The 22,135-nt window shown below is 38.6% G+C and overlaps 1 protein-coding gene and 1 long non-coding RNA gene across 2 annotated transcripts in view; both read right to left on the bottom strand.

The window, feature by feature from the left end:
• Positions 1 to 13,163, bottom strand: part of PDZRN4 (PDZ domain containing ring finger 4) — a 362,325-nt gene extending 349,162 nt beyond the window's left edge. Inside the window, exons 1-3 of the mRNA XM_042992110.1 lie at positions 12,513 to 13,163; positions 10,108 to 10,194; positions 8,144 to 8,251 (exon numbers count right to left, since the gene is read on the bottom strand). Of these exons, the coding sequence (XP_042848044.1) occupies positions 8,144 to 8,251; positions 10,108 to 10,194; positions 12,513 to 13,163 (846 nt within the window). The remainder of the gene's footprint in view (positions 1 to 8,143; positions 8,252 to 10,107; positions 10,195 to 12,512) is intronic.
• A 353-nt stretch (positions 13,164 to 13,516) lies between these two features.
• LOC122240090 lies at positions 13,517 to 20,600 on the bottom strand. Its single transcript, XR_006219416.1, has 3 exons — positions 20,301 to 20,600; positions 15,716 to 15,926; positions 13,517 to 14,066 (listed from the first exon to the last, which is right to left on the bottom strand). It is a non-coding gene; the product is annotated as an uncharacterized LOC122240090 (long non-coding RNA).
• Between the last annotated feature and the right edge of the window lie 1,535 nt (positions 20,601 to 22,135).

Here is a 22,135-nt window from a genome sequence, read left to right as displayed (position 1 = left end):
TCACTCAAGAAGCTACTGTGCTCAAGGTGAAAATGGAAAAAGCATGAGAATCATTAAGGTGAAAATGGAAAAATTATGAGAATCATTAAGGCATTACTTCCAGGTAAAGTTCACATACCCTGAGTGGGGCCAATTTTTATCATTCAAATTTCTATTGGTATAAATGAATTTACAGTCATTCTTTCGAGGGGTGCCTGGGTTGCAGAGTCGGTTGGAAGTCAACTCTTGATTTCAGCTCAGGTCATGATCCCACAGTTGTGGCATCAGGCCATGCTCAGTGTGGAGCCTGCTTAAGATATTTTCTCTCTCTCTCTTTCTCTCTCTCTCTCTCTTTCTGTCTCTCTCCCTCCCTCCCCCTTCTCTCTCTTATCTCTTCCCCACAAGCGCACTTACTCTCTCTTACTCTCTAAAAAAACAAAACAAAAACAAAAAACAAACAACAACAAAAACATATTTTCTTTGCAAAAGACAAATGCTGCAAAGAAATAAGACCATGAGAAAGAAGATGCCAGAGGACCAGGATGATGGAGGGAAAAAGTAGGGCAAAAGTCAGTGAGATATGGCCTACTTTGAAATTTTACTTCACATCAAGTATAGATCTTATTTTAATGTTATAGGGAAGTTCTGATTCAGGATGGCAATGTAGAAAGATCCTGAACTCATGGACACACTGAATCTACAGATACATATGGAATAATTTCCTGTGAAAAAAACTAAAATTGGCAGTGACCCCTTCACATTGAACAAAGGAGAGGAAAATGACATGGAAGCAAATAGGAAATGCTGACAAACAGTCTCTCCATAATCTTTACCTCCCATGCTGGTGCACTGACCTAGAATCAGGAGAAAACGCAAAACCCAAAGCTTCTTCCTGAGGAGTGAGACGTTTGCACCCTATACTGGACACTCCAATTTTTAACACTGAGAGACAACTCTGCAAACATTTGGCTTTGAAGACAAATGGGGTTTGTGCCCATGAGACCTGGCAAACTGAGAGTGCATTAAAAGCTGGAACATAAGACCTGAAACCATAATACTCCTAGAAGAAAACATAGGTGGTAATTTCCATGACATTAGTCTTGACAATAATTTTTTGGACATGACAGCAAAATAACAACAAAAGCAAAATGAGGAAGTGGGACTAAAGCAAACCAAAAAGCTTCTGCATGGCAGAGGAACCCATCAGCAAAACGGAAAGGCAACCCAAGGAATGGGAGAAAATATTTGCAAATCGTACATCTGTAAGGACTTAATATCCAAAATACGCTAAGAACTCCTAGAACTCAATAACAACAAAACAAACAATCTGACTAAAAATGAGCAGGAGATCTGAATTAGACCTTTCAGATTTTCCAAAGAAGGCATACAAATGGCCAAAAAGTACATGAAAAGATGCTCGATATCACTCATCATCAGGGAAGTGCAAATTAAAACCACAATGAGATCTCACCTCACACCCCTCAGAATGGCTATTATCAAAAAGACAAGAGATACCACATGGTGGCGACATGGTAGAGAAAGGGGAGACTTTGTGCACTGTTGATGGGAATGTAAATTGCTGCTGCAGCTACTGTAGAAAACCATACAGAGGTTCCTCAAAAAATTAAAAATAGAACTACTATATGATCCATCAATTCCACTTCTGGGTATTTATCTGAAGAAAATGAAAACACTAACTCAATAACATATCTGCATCTCCAAGTTCACTGCACCATTATTTTACAATAGCCAAGATATAGAAATAACCCAAGTCCCTCAGTGGATGAACGGATAAAGACATTGCATATATATCACATGCACACCAACAATAGAATATTATTCATCCATGAAAAATGAAATACTGCCATTCACAAGGATATGGATTGACTTTGAGGGCATTATGCCAAGTGAAATGAGTGAGACAGAACAAGACAAATACTGTGTAATTCTCAAAAACAAATAAAACAAGCTCATAGATACAGGGAACAGATTTGTGTTTGCCAGAGGTGGGGGGTAAGGGGTGGGCAAAATGGTTGAAAGGAGTCAAAAGGTACAAAATTCCAACTATAAAATAAATAAGAAGTGGGGATGTAATGAACTGCATGGTGACTATAGATAATACTACTATATTATATACTTGAAAGTTGTTAAGAGAATAGAAGTTCTCATCATAAGAGAAAGAAAATTTTGTAACTAACCATGTATGGTGACAATGTCAACAAGACTTGTTGGGTTGATTTTTGCAATATACACAAATACTGAATCATGTTGCACACCTGAAACTAATACAACATTGTATGTATGTGATTATACCTCCGTAAAGAAAATCAGGTCATAGGTGCTCTGATGAGTTTTTTGTAGTGCAGAACGATGAGGAGAATGGGAACCACAGACCTTTTGACTTTCTTTTCACCGTGTGCAAATACACAGTGTGCAAACAGCACAGTCATGTGTGGTGGGCCTGTTTCCATACACAGAAGTTTAGCATTTAAAAAGAATCAAACTCTAGTTCATACCCTATAAATTTAAAATAAATAGTGCTTAACACACTAAAGCTTGACAGAGTAAAAAAGACATTTCCAGCCTTTTCCTTGTAAGTTAAAATAAAACTATACTTATTTTTTTAAGTTTATTTATTTTGAGAAAGAGAGGGTAAGCAGGAGAGAGGGAGAGAGAGAATCCCCAGCAGGCCTGGACTGTCAGCACAAAGCTTGATGCGGGGCTCAATTTCAAGAACTGTGAGATCATGACCCGAGCCAAAATCGAGTTGGATGCTTCATTGACTGAGCCAGCCAGTCACCCCAAAACAATACTTAATTAATAATGGAAATTCAGTAGAATGGCAAAACACTGTAATTATATAGATAGAAGATATGAGTTACTAGTTATTTTTACCCTCATAGTTATGGGAAAGAAATGGAGAATAAGAAAGATTGAAAATCTCTGCAAGGCAATCCAGTATAAATTCAAGGCCAAGACCCCAGTTCAAAGTCCATGCCCCTTCCTGAAACTACAATGCTGTCTTACATTCTCAGATTCTATTACTTTACTAACCCTATGTTGTGCTTTCTTAAAATGAATTGAACTACTCCTGGGAGAACAGGAAAACAAGGCTTATCCTCGTTTCAGTGTCATTCTGCTAAGATCACATGGTGATGTCCATTTAAGGTCATAATGATTGAAGGAGCAACTTCCCATGAAGGCCTGCTTTGCCTTGTACAGGCAGCAAATGGGACCGCCTTACCACAAGCTTCTTGAGGACAGAGAACGGTTCTTATTGCTCTTTATTTCCATAGTACAGAGATGCTGCCTGGAACATATAGGCAATTAATACTTGTTGAACGGCTGAATTAAATTATAAGTGCATAGTTACAAAGTTTTCCCCACAGCCCCTCTTGTATCTGAGTGTCCATACGAATATATGAAAATGTATGAGTTACAACTTCCTACACTTACTCATCCAAACCGTGGTGTCTACAGAAATGGGGATGACGAAAAATTGGGGAGACAGTGCCCTGGATTCTCCAAGAAAGGAAAATATCTCCGCACCCACTGTCTCTGTGTTCTGTGGAACAAACTACTTGCATAAGCTAGGGACACATCAGGCTCATAATAGTGGGTTCTAAGAACCTGCCTTGTGCTGGGCAATTTGTATACATGGTAACCATGAATGGCATAGAAACTGAGTACAACTGGCTTGCTCGAGGTCATACACGTTTAAAGAGGCAGGACAGGAATTCCAGCCAGAACTCCTTGACTCCAGGATTCATGCTTTTCCCACTGCAACACAGTACTTTTCACCATATGTTAAAATATACAATTATATAATGATAACTATATCATGGTAAAACAGCAGTCAATTTAAGTAGCATTCAATCAGGATTACAAATCTCATACAATGGAATTCTTTACCTGCACTAACACGATTGCTTTCAGTTCTTTCTTCTTTCAGACAATGTTATTTGAACAATTAAAAAACAGTTTAAAAAATGTGGGATGATAGGTTATGAAAGAGTTCAGTGATGTGTTCAAATTAAATAATAATTTATCAAAAAAAACTAATTGCCCACCAGATTTACAAGTGACCTACAAAACTTGTAAATGCTTCCGAAGCATACACAAATTAGCATGGCTGCCTTATAAGGCAGGAAGGTGCACTGTGCCATCAGGCACCCACAGAGGGAGCACCCTGCAAGTCTGAGACAACAGCATTCCTGAATGTTTAGCTCTCATCTGCATTTACATCTCCTGTGTTAGCACCTATAAGTGAACTGTGCAGAGACTTACACAAACACAATAATCATCAAAGATTTTTACTCTAGCAGCACGGTGCTGGAGAATGCAAAAGATACACCGTTACAGAAATAAAAGACGGTGGAGTTGGCAGTCTGGAATAGTTAAGTCCTTGTGGAGACATTGCATTTGTAAAGTTCTTTCTGCCAGTACTACACTCATCACTTTCTAGAAAGTGCTATAATGACACTGTTCAATGTGAGAACTGTTTCTAAAGTATATGAAAATGCCTTGGGTGCTGCATTTCACTATTTATTTCAGACTAAATAAATAGAAGACTTTATACACTACAGAAAACTCTTTCTGCTCCACACTGTTCTTCCCATAGACTTCACAGTCTACTCCGCCCCTACTCTCTGGTCTCCAGAAGCTAAGAGAAGGGTGGACTTTCCAGTCACCCAGCATTGGCTAGGAGCTGGGGGGGGGAGGGGTGGGGAGAAGAAAGTGGGAACAAAGAGCCATGAATGACCCTCCACCCTTCTATTCACTTTCCCACTCTGGGGTTAAGGTTGTACTGCCTGCTATCAGTGACACAGAAATAATAACAGAGGAATAATTGCTGACAGCAGCAGTGAACTTTGATTCTCAACTCCCACACACCCTGCAGGCATCCTAACATGATGATAATCATGGTAACAGTACTGTCCTCTTACAGAATTGTGCCCAAGCCTCTGATAGTATCAAGAGTTTTCTGTGGCTCCTTTGAGTCTCGAAAGGGTGTAAAACAGCATGCAAATGATGCTTTTATTGGAAGTATCCTCTGGTGAATTCCTGGTCTATGTGAACTTCCGCCATGTTTCAAAATGCCTTTAACAAGGTCTTCCTTTTCAGTCTCCGGGGATACTCTGACACCCAATACTGTAACTCCAACATCACAACAGATTTCTATTTTGAATCTACACCATACATATTTTAACAAATATGGATGTGTAAACATCTAGAAACTACTAAACATAATTGTTCAAGGAGACTGACTCCAAAAGAATTTTCCTTGCACTATGTGAAAGCTATGACATGGATTTACTTTATGACTATTTTTTTTTCTTTTATGATCCTTGAATTTGATCAGCTTCAGTGGAATGGAGAATATTTAAAAATAATACTTTTAGAGTTGTTGGCTTTTGAGAAACTTTGGTAAATTGTTATACCTAATATTTTTATTAGAATTTCTAAAATCTCTTTATGCATCAATACAACCAGACCTTTAACATATCTACTTTTTCCTCCAAATAAACAATTTTAAGAAAATTTTTGTTATTTTGTAAGAGTACATAAACCTATTGTAATGTGTGCTTTAACCAATTAGCTAGACAAAACATTTTTAGTATAGCATGACTATAAGTAAAAAAAAAAAAAAAAAAAAAAAAAGTCTAACGGTTTCTATTTATTTCAGTCACATCACTAAATTCAAAACATTTAGTCATGTGATTGTGGAAGTTAGCTCATATGAGTAGCTTCATAATATCTGAACTACTGTGTATTCTACTGCTAACAAATTTATTTGTTGCACCAGGTATCAACCAGCATAACCATTTCAAATTCAAAAACTGAAAAAAACCATTGCATCAGATTAGTTCAATACATAAATCACTGAGCACAAAAAATGGAAAATAAATTACTCGATTTTAAAATGTTTTCTGTCTCTGTACTCTTTAAATTAATCCTATATTTCATATTAGTTTCCTGTTACTATAAAATGTGTAAACTTGACTGATACCATAACGGAAGATGAGCTAAAATAATTGACAGGAATCAAATGTGTCTAAACTTAATTGTTATAAGATCTTTTACACATAAATGTGTAAAAGCGTGCTACTTGTGTGTGTGCATACACACACACAAAATAAAGTCACAAATATCTATTCACTTTAAAAGCCAATGGCATCACTAAAAAACTAAATATGAGATATATTTCCAATAGTATTCCTTTTAAAATATTTCACACTATTTAATAGACAACATTCCAAATATATGTATATCATCCAACTCATTTTTTAACTGTCAATGTGTTCATATGAATCAATTATAGAACTATAACAAAAATAAGACTATTACAATGTACCCTGGCATAAAAGAGGCACTGATAAATTTCTGTCATTGAGGCAAATTTTAAGCTCATCAAGGTGAAATAATAATAATACTGCAGCTAGTTATAAATTATAATTTAGACTAACATGGTTGATCTCTTTGCTCTTTATATGATTTGAATAAGGTTATTTTGAGATACATTAGCAGTATTAGATATCTACATGCACTTGATTTATCAACCACAGTTTTTATAAAATTACTTCTTCATGTTTAAACAAATGTATTTTTAACAGAAGTGCTATATCACAATTTAAAAAAGAAATTCTTCTCCTTTTTAATGCAACGTTAATGAAGCACACCTAACATTGTTACCTAGCTGGAAAAAAATGTTTTTTAAATCCCCATTACGTTTCTGCTGTGTATATATGTGAGTATGTGTGCTAATTGAATATATGTATTCAGCTCCATTAGCCCTTCTAAGAGTATCAAATAGGCATTCATTTCCATCTAATTGGAAAAATCAAAATGCTTTATAGATAAGGCAGAAAGTAACAAGGGCAATTTTTTTGTTGTTTAAATTATGTTGCCCTTTAAATCATATTGCACAAACCTGAATAGAAATAAAAAGTTTCTAACGTTACAAATTGCAGCATGTAAATATTTCCACTAGGCAAATTTTCAAGACAAACTGGACAGCCATCAGTGAAAGCAGGTCTGTACTATCTTGGCTACAAAACTGGAAGACGAGAATTTTAATACAAAAGAGCTCTTCAGATAAAACCCAGCTTTTCAGCCAAAGACATCGCCTTTCTCTTCCCCAAAATACCTAGCCAGCTCATTTCTAGATGTTGTGAGTTCTTTCCTGACACAGAAAAATTATTGGATCTTCTTCATTCTTTACTCTTATCCAAAGTCAAATTACTCAAAATTCAATCTTTTTAATGCACCAAGGATGAGTGAATATCTAAAAGTTTATCCAAAGTTTAATAGAGAAAAAGAACCAACTCCATCCAGAGAGTTTATATAGACATTCAGAAAGACAGCACTAGTGATGATATAACCTAGAATAAACAGAATATTTCCAAAGTAGTGGAGTTAAATAAACCTTCCAAATTTCTATGTATGCCTTTACTAATACCTTGGAAATGATTCCACTGATAAAAGGTAAGCTAACCATTTTGGGTAATACCAAATATTACTATCTCAATCAGTTAAAACTTCAAAAGCACTTTGGTGGTAAATGGCAAGGACCTAAAATTCCACTATCCCAGCCCAAATTTTACTAACTTCTATAATTTACTTTCTCAACCCCAAATATTACAATAGCGCTACAACACACATTTGAGAAAGTAAAGAGTTCCCACCAGGTTTTTGCAACAGGAAAAAAAAAAATTTCCCCATTGAAAACTACATGAACAAGATAACTATGTGAAACTAAGAAATGGTAAAAGGTATTGTATAAACAATTCCAAACTCTCCCTGTAACATACTAATCATAAGCTCAAAGACAGTTAATATTTCCTCATCAAAAATGTTCTTGAGTAGAGATTTATCATTTTTTGAAAGGTCATACAAAATTAATCCCTTAATAATCACACAACTTTCTTCACAGTTCACAGGAACAGCAACTTATTAAAGCAGAGACACGCATTAACACATTTGGAAACTTCAGGTGATTTATTCTTTTATCTCAATATCTAACAATTGATATAGATTAGATATAAACTCTAGATAGATATATACTCTAATAAGTACCACATCAAGGTAAAACAGTAAGTTTGGAAATTTAAAACGTCTAAATATTTCTTCCATGTCTCTTATTGGTATTTTATTATTGTCTTACCTCAATGATTTTGTCATGAATCTCCAGGCCATCTGCTCTGTCGGCAGGTCCATTTTCCAAAATTTTTGAAACGTAAATTCCTTCCTTTGATGTTTCTTCCTTATTATTCTATAAAAAATATAACTGTTAGCAGTGAGAAAGATACCAATACAATCTTAAGTTGGATAAAGTCAATTTAGTAAATGTAACATTGGCAATCCTCACTAAACATTCAACTCTCTCCCTTAGCTGGGGATTTGGCACTGAATTTTAACTTACTTAATACCAAATAGTCATTAATCAAGATGGCAGCTTTAATGAATGAGTCCAGCATCTCTGACAAGATTATCCATTTACTTCATGTTTTGGGGTATACATAAAAAGCCATGAGGAAAGGGTATGTACAAGGTGATATTGACTGGCTCCTAAGTATTATTTATAAAACATCTTTCTTCTAGACAGATATAGCAATTAAAAAGGGCTACAGGAAAACAAAAAGCATATCCAGTCTCACTGTATAACTGGTTTGAGATGTGGTCACAGCTTTGAAAATATAATTTAGCCTCATGATGTGACAGATTTGGAAATACAGCTCGCACTGTATCTATTCACAGGGCAGACTAGGAGCTCGCTCAAGTGTAAAATCCCAAAAGATCAACTCTAACTGCAAGAGAACCCATTCAAGGCTAATCGTTACACATTTCCAGGTGCAATGAGCCTAATGATTAGTTAAATCTCAACCATATAACCAGTATAATACAAACAGGACATTTTAGCCAGTCATGGAAAAACAATTATATTGCAGAACTTATCTAGGTAAGATGCCTGACATACTGTAATAATCATTTTAAATGTCAATTTACTTCATGGCAGGTTAAATAAAATTATTTCTCCTTACTTAGCCTTCCTTAACATGAATTTGAAGAGCCTCTTAAAAAAGGCCAATGTCATTTAAATGTCAAACACCTAACTTGCATTTTATAAAAAATATTCCTTAGGGGCAAAGAAAACAAAAATGCTATGATGAAAGACTTCTTTTCATAATAAATGGGGACTGTTCTAGAAACAGAAGCACAGCAGTCATTTGTTACTAGGTTTTTGAAATACTAAACAATAAGAAAAAAAAATGTCATTGCCATCCTGACCTAAACATAGCATATGGCCAACAACTAAAAGATAGTTTCCTTAGACAACATCTGTAATGCAAGATTCAAAAATTTCATGGCATTTTATTAAGAAAATTAAAGAACATGCATCTTTTTAAAGTTCACCACCTTTTTCTAGTTACAGTGAAAATTGAGTTGATGTATTTGGAGGATATAAAAGAACTCTGCATCTACAGTGTCTGGTTTAAGTTTGTAAGTCATGTACTTTGAAAACAATTGGCATCAATGTAGAAAATATTATTCGTTCAATTAAATAAAGGATTTGAATCTGGGGAGCCAAAAATATCTCTAATCAACCATCTTTCTTTAGCATGGTATTGCTTATATACCTATGAAAACAATGATCCCTTATTTCAACTTATTTTAACTGTTTATTCATTCAACATGCATAATAAACTGCCTGGTCTGTGTTAGCATGTGAAAATTGAGCAAACTGACTTAATAAATAGAAGGTATAATCAGGCTATCCAGTTGCCTAGTATTTTCAAATATAAATTGCCTATACACATTATTATGAAATAGGCTTAAGAAGTTTACCAATGGGGCTATACAATGTAAATAAAATGAGAAACCTACTGTGGTTTTATTAAAAGTAGCAAAGAGGGACAAGTTTGTTAGCTGTTGGGTTTTTTGGTTTGTTTTGTACTCTCAAAAAATGTAATTATGTACTGGAATATTTGCATTAAGGAATCTGATATTTGATCACAATGATTTTAAAGATTAAATCACTTGTTTTCCTCATTCAAAATCCACAAGTGAAAGCTGTCTTCTATTATTTTATAATCAAAGAGTGAGTTATGCATTAACAAGGTAGGTTACCTGATTTGGTCGACCTCCTATAATATTGAACCCCAACGTGTCATTTTCTCTTTCTAACACAATGGTGAGTGGTTTATGTTCTTCATCCTAGAAGAAAAGGGATAAAATAACTAGGTAAATAAATAAATAATTAAATAAATGCTACAACAAGCCTTTTGAAAAAAATGTAAATAAGTGAACATTTGAGAAGAAGAAAATCTTAAAATTAAGGATGGTTGAATTTGGGACATTTCTTCCTAAATGTACTTTGAAACTATGTATTTAAAAGAAACGTGCTTGTGAGAAAAGTCGCTATTTTCAAAAATGTCTGAAGACTTTGTCTTTTCACACATCAATCTATCTTTTATCCAAATGCAGCATCTAATTCTGACTTCATTGTAATTTAAAACAGATTTCTGGTGACCCTACAAGTATCCTCATTTTGTTAGAGTATAATAAAGAACCTCAGAATTATTTCATGTAAAAATCTCACATTGGAAAGTCTTGAGGGATTTAAGTAGTAGTGAGCTATTGATAAAATTCTTTCAATAGCGATATTTGGATTGTTACTGTAATGCAGGATCTAATTACAGTAATCCTAATTTTAAATAGCATTCTTACTTGGTTTTGCATAACTCCTGCAGAACTTTAAAAAGAGAGAATTTGTATTAGGTAAAACAGTATGTATTTCTTTTCCTGGCAGCCAAATAATAGTAAAACGAATAGGAATTATATCTACAACCTGTTCATTAATACAGACCAATTTAAATACAAGGTGAGATAGTGCCAGATTAGGTAAGGTTTATTCATAGCTATGGGTATTATTAACTGTCCTGCGAAATTACATATTTGGTAATTACTTCCGAATGGTAAAATTCCATAAGCACCATCATCACCTAGTCCCAGGAGCGGTTCCCAGGGAGTGCACACAGCAGCCCCTACTGGCAGTGGGAAAACATCTCTGAGGCTCCTAGAGAAGCCTTCTGATAGTCTGCAAATCATGGGCAGTTTTTCCTCACTTCTCAGAATCACAGCTCGACTTGTTGCTTGGACTTTTCTGTCATATGATTCTAGCTGTTGTTCCATCGGCCATTGCTTCCCTACAACCTTGAAACATGGCCTGGTAACACAGCCCATTCCTGGGCCTCTCTCTGGATCTTCTCCCTCTGTAAATTTACCTAGATATAAATAGGATACAGAAAGAATCAGGGATAGCATCCAGTCTCTTAAGAAGCAGTGTGCCTCCCTTTGTCAGAGCAGCAACATTTTAGCCGCTCACACTTCAGTTATCTTTTCTAGGTTCAAGGGCAGAAGCTTCTCCACTCCATGCCTGGATTGGAGGCGGCGCAAGGCGGTCCCAAATGGGAGTCATCCCGTATTGCTCCTCCCTGGGACAGTGAAGAATGGAAACAGCTCCTTGAATGGAGTGCAAGTCCTGCTAAATCCCTGCTCACCATGGCAGCGACCAACAATGTCAAACACTGTGCAGAAGTCCTCCAGAAGAGAAGTAACAGCTTTATAAACAAGCCTCTTCACACGGGGTGCTGCAAACAGGCTTGTTTATTCAGTCTGAAAGCGGGCAGTCCACCAGCACGGTTCGGGGCCAGCAGCTTCGACAAAGAAGGGAAACAGCCGCTGCCCACGGGCTCACAGGGCTAGTATGACCGCAGATGGATGTGGCTGCTGTCAGATTTGGTCCCCCTAAGCCACACACACACACACACACACACACACACACACACACACTCTCACTCCACCAATGATGAAATACTTAGGAAGGGAAGGATTCTTTAGGGAAGGTCGGGCTAATGAAAACTCTGCAGGTCTAAGAAATCCCATTGCTCCCTCTCCCAACTCGAGGTTATCCTGGTTTCTCACATCCCTGATAGTCTCTGCACTGAATAGAAGCGATGCGAGCAGTTTGGCAGGGAAACTAAGTCATTCAGAGCTAAAGGTGTGCGACTGACAAGGCCGCAGGGATGCTGGGGCAGCGGGAGAGGGGAGGCAGGGTCGGAGAAGTCCTCATTTCCTGGCTTTCCTTTTCTGATTGGCTTTAGGAACAAGCCAGAGGTGCCCCCCCGCCCCCCAAACAGCAGAGAGGATAGGGCAGGAAAGTGAAAGATAGGGAGCGAGGGGTCGGGGTGGCAAAATGAGTTTTCCTAATTCCTCCTCCATCGAAAAGTTGGAATTGAAATCTGTTTAACTCGTTCCAATCCTAATAGAAGTGGAAGGGAGAAATCCTTCTCAAATGCAACACAAACCCATCCGAAAGGTGCTGACAGTGGAGTAGGGTCAGGGCTGGTGGATGCTTCCCACTGCATGGTAAGGACGGATGTCACCTTCTAAAGGAATCCCCAAGTACCAGAAAGAAGCGGTCCTCTTTCCACCCCAACCGTGCCCCAGGTGCCCGACCCCTCTGCGCTTACCGGGCCGTGGCCGCCGCCCAGGTCTCTGGCGAAGTTGCGGACGTGAGCCATGTACTGGGCGAACTTCTCCTGGTACCTGCGGGCCGAGAGCTGCACCTCGCCCTGCAGCGCCCAGAGCTGCGCCAGCAGCGCCTTCTCGCGCCGCCTCCAGGCGAGGACTCGCGGCCGGGGCCCCCGCCCGCTGCCGCCGCGGACGCCCGGCGGCCCCCCGCGCGCGCCCCCGCCCCGGCCGGGCCCAGGCGCCGTGGCGCAGCCCCCCCGCGCGGGCACGTCCCCGCCGCCGCGGACGCCGGGCCCCGAGGCGCAGTCGCGCCGGCGGCGGCGGGCAGGGCTGAAGTCGCAGCGCTCCACGTGCGCCGCCAGCTCGTGCAGCGGGACCGAGCGGCCGCAGCCGCGGGCGCGGTAGTCGCACTGGATGCGCAGCTTCTGGATGAGGCTGCGCAGAGGCAGCACCCGGCACAGCTTGCCCGGCGCCAGGGGCTGGCACTGCAGCGGGCACCGGCGCCGCCGCGCCACCCAGGGCAGCAGGCAGCTGGCGCAGAAGACGTGTCCGCACGGCGTGCACAGGGGCTCCTCCAGCACCTGGCCGCACAGCTTGCACTCGAAATCCGGGTCCACCGCTTCGGCGAAGCGCTCCAGGGCAAAGCCCATGATCGGGAGGGGGAGAAGGGGGAACGAATCGGAGTCCACTTTCTCCAAGCCCCCGGTCTCCTCCGGCCTACCCCTGGGACGGCTTTCCCGCGGCAGGGGCCACGGCTAGTCGGAGGGCAAGAGGAGAAGGGTGGGGGGTTGTGATCCCTGAGTTTGTTTGGCTTGAAGTTTTCAGGCTCTGGCAGGGTCCCCTGACTCCGCCGTATTGACGCTAATAGACGCCACTTCAGTGACCCCCCCACCCCCACCCCCACCCCCGCCTCGTTCGCGGCTCTGCAATTTATATTCTTTCAAATTTTGTCCGCAGAGAGCTGAGGCCAGCTTACAATGGCCCTTGGGAAAGCTGTGTTTCCTTTGCCTGAACAGTGAACTTCAAGCAGTCCTCAGGCAGAGCTGATAATGAGCACAGCGCAGATGTTGCGAAGCAACTTTTAATTCCACCAGAATGTGAACTCTCGGGGGAGCGGGATTTTTGTCCGTCGGTTTTCCGCGGAATTCTCATCGCCCCGCATCCAGTGGATCTTCAATAAATGTGTTTCAAATACATGCACTTCTGTTCTTTCATATCAGCCAACTACAAAATCACCAGATAAGTGGCTGCGACCTTAGGAAGTCACTCTGAGGTGTCTACAAGAGCCAGGCTTCTCAAATCAGGATCCAGAAATAAGGTGAGTGTAGCGAGGCGGGATGATGACTGACAGCCAAGATGGGGAAAAGGCCAGGTGCTCGCCCTAAGACACCTCCCTCCTAGAACTTGCAGGGCCATTCAAGGCCTCCTACCGTGTGAGGAGGCCAGGATTCTGTTACTAAGCAGCCTGACTCCAGATTCAATCACCACGCCATCCATCTTCTAATTCCACAGGTATTTGACCAGTGGGAATGGGAATGTGATCATCTGGGCACCTGGAAAGGAGGATTAAAGGAAAGGATTATGAAGGAAAGCCGTGAAATAACAAATCATATCTTATTTATCCTGAGTACACAGTTTAGATCAAAACTAGGCAGCAAAAGATCAAAGTATGTAGCATGCCAGGCCCTCCTAAAAACGTACAGTAAGGGGATCCCCCAAGCCCTCCTTACTCACCTTCTTTCACCACCTTCTGAACCTTAGGTCTGCAAAGCAACCCCATCCCCTGGATACACACCACTTATTGCCATTATCCTGAAGCTACTTCCACGTGCTAGGGATGGGCTTTCTAAATTAATCATTGATGATTCCTCACTGCCAGCTGAGTGTTGTTTCCTGAAAGCTGTGTACTTTTGTATAGCACTAAAGGCATCCATTGAAACACATGAAAAAGGCTCCAGGTTTTGTGCTTTAAATCCTTGGCGCTCACTGAAGAATTAGCAAAAGGCTAATTGTACAGGCTACTGAGAACCTTCTGAGCCTTCTTTCTGGTTGAAAGATGAGATTTTATTAGAGCAGTTCAATAATGAGTGGGGATCCTGGAGTGGCTTGCCAGATATTTGATAGGCTTTTAAACGTGTTTAGAAAATAAGAGGCTGTGTTTCACATTTTATACATACAGATATAATAGCATTTGCCACAATGCTCCAAATTTCCACCTCCCCTGTGGCCAATCTTTTGCCAGGTAAATAAGCAAACAATAAATTCCTGAAGAAAAAAGAAATAATTTAACATTAACACCGTAAACATATTTTTGTAAATTGTAGAGACCATGTAAAGCAGAATGTTGCAGAATTTATTCAAATAATTCTGGGCAGGAGGAATCGGTTTCATCTTTTTTTTTTTTTAGTTATTGTAAAAGCTATGACTTTTAGCTATGATTTTATAGCTAGGCCTTGACATTGATTGTTTCACAATAAACATAATGGCAGTGAGAACTTTTTACAGAGGGTAAAAAGATGGAATCCAAAAATATTTTATTGAGGTATTAGGAAAATGACACTTGCAGTTACTTGAAAAGACTAAAATAAAGCAATAGTTATATGATGTCCTTGGTCCACCCATGCAACTCTTGTAGCAAAAGTAAGGAACATGAGCAGAGTATGGTATGAGTAATTCCAGAATGTATAACATTTTGATTGTTAAAGAGAAGATGGATGTCAAAAACCCTGTCCACAGAGAATAACAAGTTTAAAAATTAGAACATGCGAAGTGAGGCCAAGTAATGAAGTAGGCCAGAAGGGAGCTTAGGAAAATCTTTCACAGGAGAAAATGCAAGCTTCAGCACTTCCAAAATAGCGAAGTACCAGGAAAAACATTACAGGAGTCAAACACTAAGGGAATTGTCACACCCAAGTGAACCTCGTGGACTCTCCCCATCTGAAAATGTATGTGCATGATAAATTTATGATATCGCTTGAGCCAAACAGTATGATTTCAATTCCCAGACTATAAAAGGGTATTCTATATATTAGAAAAACTGTGGTATCTTGGAAAATTGTGATAGCTAGGTACATGGATTGAGGTAATTAGCTTAGATAAGCAAAAAAGCATTCGGAATAAGTTTGAAATATGCCCAAATATTTCAGCAAAAACAGATCGAGTAACATTTAAATGTCTTTTGGCAGATGAGACAAATTAACACCTTGTATCATTAACTAGGGCATATCCTTGTTTTCACTGATGATAGCTCCTTTTAAGAATCTCTGGTTAGTGAAAGTTGCAGGCTGAACAGCAACATGAGGAAGAGCTGAAAGGCAGACCACTGTCTTCTTTCTTGTTGGGCAAGGCCAACTTCTAGCTGTCCTGAAAGTTGGGGCCAAGACCAGGCCTGTCACCTTTGATTCAAACTGGACCTGAGAATACATGCCAACCAAGAGACAAGAGAAGGACAGTTAATAATCTTAGTTCATCTTCAAGCCAACGACCATGGCATAACTCAAAATATCTACAAGTAGTCAGTACTTGATATTTTCAATGTAGGAACAAGTTTTTGCTTCAATCCACTGTTATGTATTCATGAAAACAGATAAAAAATTAACTTGCTATATTCCTTGGGCCAATTCCTAGCAATAAGGAAACTAGAATATACCTCTGGGTGTTTCCAGTGAGAGGAGGCAAGGTTCCAACCTACCTGTGAGTCATCCCTACTTCCAAGATGAATAGAGAATCTTAGAGCTACTGACTATCAAATGCTAACAGATCTAATATTGAAATACTATATTCTAAGACTCAGAAATTGTAATTAGGGAGGTGAAAAAGGAGAAAGAGATCATTTTTTCCCACCCCATCCATAGATAATACTTTATAGAAACTCATTCATAATTTATTCATGTTGTCTCATGTCTTTGATGAAGAATCATAAAATCAGGAAGAAATTTGGAGAAATTCTGAAGAAATCCAAAGAAATTTGTGCATCATTTATTATTTCATACATGTTCATATAGCATAAATTGGGGCTTTTAACATGAGAATAATTTTTAAATCTTCTATTATTAGAACTTGAAATCTCATCATTTATATATCATTTTCCCTGAATCCTGGTCATTTTTCATGAATTCGTATGATAATCTTAATCCTATGCATTTTTCCAAAGTGACCTAAATTTAAGCTGAGGTGAAATAAGATTACTCTGGTAGAAGAAGCAAAAATACCCAGCTAATTCAGGTCAAAATAGTGTCAGTGGAATACATTTATCTGTGTTACCGAAGTTAACATTTATTTTTGTTCTTATCATGATATTTTTTTGTGTCATAATGTAGGATCAGAACTGAAAGCAGTAGCATAAATAAATGTGTTCATAAAGCATGAGATAATAAGATCAACTTGCCAGTATTTAAATATTCTGAAATTAAAAAGCAGTAATGTTTTTATTTATTTTTCAGAGAGAGCAAGACAGAGCATGAGCAGGGGAGGGGCAGAAAGAGAGAGAGACACAGAAGCAGAAGCAGGCTCCAGGCTCTGAGCTGTCAGCACAGAGCCCCACATGGAGCTCAAACCTATGAACTGTGAAATCATGACCTTAGCCAAAGTCAGATGCTTAACCGATTGAGCCACTCAGGCACCCCCTAAAATCTCTGAAATTGATAAAAAACATAAAAGATGCTAAGGTGACCCTTAAACAACATAGGAGTTAGGGGCTCCAACCCCCATACAGTTGAAAAGCCATATGTAACTTTTGACTCCAAATCAATTTTTTTTTAATTTTTTAAAGTTTATTTATTATTGAGAGACTGACAGAGACAGAGCATGAGCATGGGAGGGGCAGAGAGAGGAGGAGACACAGAATTTGAAGCAGGCTCCAGGTTCTGAGCTGTCAGCACAGAGCCCTATGCGGGGCTCAAACCCACCAACTGTGAGATCCATGACCTGAGCCAAAGTTGGACACCCAACCGACTGAGCCACCCAAGTGCCCCTGACTCCAAATAACTTAACTAATAGCCTACTGTTGACAGGAAGCTTTACCAGTAAAATAAACAGTTAATTAACACAGATTTCATATATGGTGTTCTTGTAATAAGTAAGCTAGAGAAAAGAAAATGTTATTAAGAAAATCATAAGGAATAGAAAATACATTTACAGTCCTGCACATATAAGTGGACCCATGCAATTCAAACCCATGTTATTCAAGGGTCAAGTATATTTGAAAGCTTATTGAAACAAGATTTTTAAAGGTAAACTGATAACATTAAGCCAGAGAAGAACCCTTTTGGTTATGAGTTTTACTATTGGGAAAATACACAGTTAAACCCAGAAAACATAAAGCAATGTCCATCCTTAATAACCCCTGTTTGTTGACATGTAATCCATTAGGAGTTATTTGCTATTATTTTGCTTTTTAATGATCTTTGGGCAAAATGAAGACTTAGAAGGTTTATCATGACAGTACCAAATGTCATTTTTAAGAAAAATACGAGTGAAACTGTTATGTACCCCCCAAATACAGTAATTTTACAGTCTCTGTAGGAATGAATTGTCAGACAAAGCACAAGGAAGACTTTGAAGAAAACCAAGTTAAAGCGAGATATAAAGTTAAAAATTATGGCAACTTCCAAATCAACTATGGACTGGTTTTCTAAAGTCCCTGAGACATTACTGAGGGTAACATTATCCTGTGTGAGAGGTCTGTTGTGAGAGATGCTTTGTACAGGAAGGCATATTAAATCCTGTATCTAATTAAGCTTGATTTTGTGCTATATTTTTGTGGATCACAGTCACTAACAAAGAAGGAAGGTATCAAGAACAACTATAATAGCTGTTATGTAATAACTCTTCACTCTGTGATAGACACAGCAGTATGCTCGTCGCATGTGCAATTTCATTCAACTCTCCAGTGGTCATTTTGGGTAGATACTCTTATTATCCCCACAATTTGCCCAAGTTTACACAAATTGAAAGTGACAGAACCTGGGATGAAACCAAAATCTGCCTCTTTAAAGAGCTCTCACTGTTAAATACTGTACTGTAAGAATTTGTTTTCCCCCTATCTACTACAGAATCATTTTAGGATAAAAAGTACTATCAAAACTGATATGTGAATGGAAGCTATAAATTACATCTGTTTGATTTCCATTGTTTAAAGGCTACCACCGCTTTTCTGCCTTTCTCCAAGGAGGAAAATTCTAGCATCATATTTATTAGAAGTCTTTGAATAATTGATATGAATGAGAATATTGACCCTATAGATTGTTCCTTGAAATGCCAATGGGGTTGTATTTTTAGATTATTTTGTCTATATAAATGATCTCAAATAACTGAGAGTTTTCTCTATGATAGACTAATTACCTCAATTCCTTGAGTCCTGGCTTAATATATCAATCACAATGCATTTTTGTTGAAACCTTATTTTGTGTTTACTTCAATGAATATTTTACTGTCTTCTGGATGTTTCTCAAAAATTCCAGAGATTTAAACAAAATTTTGAACACAGTGAGTTCATTAAATCAACTTGTGGCTTAGTGAAAGCCAACACATTACCGGTCAAAATATCTGTAGTATGTTTTGAATGTTTTAGTAACCATTTATAATTATAGTACAATAAATATGATCATATACTACAGCATAATATATGAAGCAAGTTTAAATTCTAAGCAAATAATAACAATAAGGAGAATAATAATTACTCCTACCTCATTGGATTGTTGTGAGATTGGGTTAATAAATGTAACATAGAACCTTGAAGCATAGTTAGTATTATATATGTTTTTGCCCTCATTATTGCACTCCAGAACTATTTTATCGAATTACACAGAGAGCAGCGTGTGAGTACATGCCCCACCACACTGAATGTTCTCCCTCCAAAAAAAAGAAAAAAAAAAAAGATCTCACCATGTTATTTTAATTTGCACTTCTTTGTTTGCCAGTGGAATTGAATGTTAATTGACCACATGTATTTCTTCCTGGGATTATTCTTCACATTTTTATCATAATACTTGAGCTTTTTTGTAACATATGAGTCTATATATATTAAGAATTCTATTTTTTATCAGCCTGTATAACATTGTTAAGTTCTGTTTATGATCATCTATCTTTGAAAGCTGAGGAAAGAAGAACATATATTTTTCTTTGTAAGAGGTTATCAGTTGTCACTATCTTGTTTTGAGAAGAGCGCAAATGAGTCTTTGTTTTGTATATATTCTACCACATCTATTAAATAAATATGTATTTCTTGTTATGTGCCTAGAGAGGAGAGTGTACCACTGAAAGCAACTTTGAACATGAGCTAAGGAAACCACTTTCTTCCTTCTGGAGTTTTCTATCTGGATTATTGAAACCCCCAAGAGCAAACTTTTATCTATGCTGCAAATCTTGCTCACCGGTTTTGTGATATCATTTGCCTTTATGTGATATGTGTTCTGCTAAAACCGTACTTTTTAGGAAGAACAATTTTCTACACAATGTTGTATTCACCATGTAGTATTCAGCAAATGTTTCTTTAATGTTAAATAAATATGATAGTTTAAATTATGTGCAATTTTGGTTCATAGTTAAGGTTATAATTAAAGTATTCATTTGCGGAGTCGTCCCACGACTGCACACCAAGTTTCTGATTGTAATAGAGAGGTTGATTAATTCCACTCATGTACTTCTTGCCCCCCTCCTAGCTCCATGTTGCTTGCTCCCATCAGATCCATAATCACCATCCAAGTTATAAGCCCTTTGGATTCACTATTTTCCCTCAATCTTTTCTGACTCAGTTCGTTTCTTTTTTAAAAAAATTTTGATCATACTTGCTTATCTTTTTAACCCTGTTTTCAGCTGCTCTCACAGTGCACTCCTGTGTAATCCTCTTCTGTTTCCAGGAATCTTTCTCATACATTCAAACTTTCCTAGGAAAACATTTTAGCGTCTATCATTCCAACTAAACCTGATTTTCCTGTGGCAACTAAATTCTCCCTCAAGAAACTCAGAAAAAAACAAAGTAGTTCATTCACCCATTCATTAAAATCTCAGAGCTAGAAAAAGGGATGACATTTATTCATGGTCTGCTTACAGACACATGACTATAATTATCAACAGCCCACCTCACCAAAAATTCAACTCATGCTGATCTAAACAATAGGTTGGAATCTATAGGTCATGATCTCACAGTTGGTGAGTTCTAGCCCCACGTCAGGCTCTGCACTGACAGCTGCAGAGACTGCTTGGGATTCTCTGTCCTTCTCTCTCTCTATCTCTCTGCCCTTCTACCACTGCGTTTCTCATTCTCTCAAAAATAAATAAATAAATATTTTAAAAATTTTATAAGAAGTAAGTTGGAGTTTAGAGCTGGGTTAGGTTTTGGTTCATCCAGTGGCTTCAGGATGCCCTCAGTGACTCAGGTTGTGCCCTTTTATGACCCTCGCTGGCCTTTAGGGCTGGTTCTCCTCATGGCTGAAGGATGGTTGCCAGTAACTTTCAGTATTCTGTGCTTCCTCATACATGCTGAGTGGTCAAGGAGGTAGTTTTTCCCAGAAAAGCAAGCATAGAACTTCTCCAGAATCCATCTCCCCACCGTCCCCCGCAAATTCTTGACTCTCGTTGTCCATAATTGCCCGATTGAGCATTACAGAACCAGTCACCAGAAAAGGTCATATCATTACGCTGGTTGACTCAGACTAGCGAGGACCCATACCTGGAGCAGGGGATGTGTCAGCCTCCCCTGGGTGAAGAGGGTTCTGACATAAATATCTGAACAAAAGTACAGTCCTCTTTGGAAAAAGAACAGATTATAATTAACTGACTGTTTACTATGTTCCAGAAGCTGTCCTAAGCTTTAAAGGTATCTTAGTCATTTACAAGTCAGAACAACTCTAGGGGGTAGGTATTGTTATTCTCATCCTCTTTGTTTTACGGATAAGGAAACTGAGACCTAGAGAGTTTGAGTGACTTCTCTAGGTTATGGAGTTCTTAAGTGGAAACACTGGGACTTATACTTGGACATCAGGCTTTAGAGACTCTGTTCTTTTTTTTTTTTTTTTTTTTTTTTTTAGTTTTTGAGAGAAAACTTTTATTTATTTTGAGAGAGAGAGAGAGAGAGAGAGGGTGAGAGAGACTGTGCAAGTGCAAGCAGGGGAGGGGCAGAGAGAGAGGGGAAGAAACAATCCCAAGCAGACTCCTCACTGTCAGTGCGGAGCCCAACAGAGGGCTCTAACCCAGGAACCAGGAGATCATAACCTGAGCCAAAACCAAGAGTCAGATGCTTAACCAAACGAGCCACCCAGGTGTCCCTTACAGACTCTGTTCTAAACCACTAAACCAAACTGTCTTTATGGTCTTCACTACACCACTTTTTTTTTAAGTCCCTGGTGAGGATTAAGACTTTGTAGTTAATGTAGTCCTTGACCTGAATCCTAGCTCCTTTATATATACCAGCTATGCAGTCTTGTGGGAAATGACTTAACCTTTCTGAATATTAATTTCTGTACCTCTAAAATGAGCAAAATACTGACTATTACACAATGATTATGTGAAGAGTAATAAAATAGTGCTTACTCCTCTGACACAGAGGAGGTATTTAATAAATGGCAGCTCTTGTAATTTTCTCTGGGGAAACTTAATTTATGTTGGGACATTTGTAAATGTA

This window comes from Panthera tigris, chromosome B4, assembly GCF_018350195.1.
Source record: "Panthera tigris isolate Pti1 chromosome B4, P.tigris_Pti1_mat1.1, whole genome shotgun sequence".
Taxonomy (NCBI): domain Eukaryota; kingdom Metazoa; phylum Chordata; class Mammalia; order Carnivora; family Felidae; genus Panthera; species Panthera tigris.
Note: the sequence above shows the minus strand (reverse complement) of the source record. Positions and strands in the feature narration are given on the sequence as shown.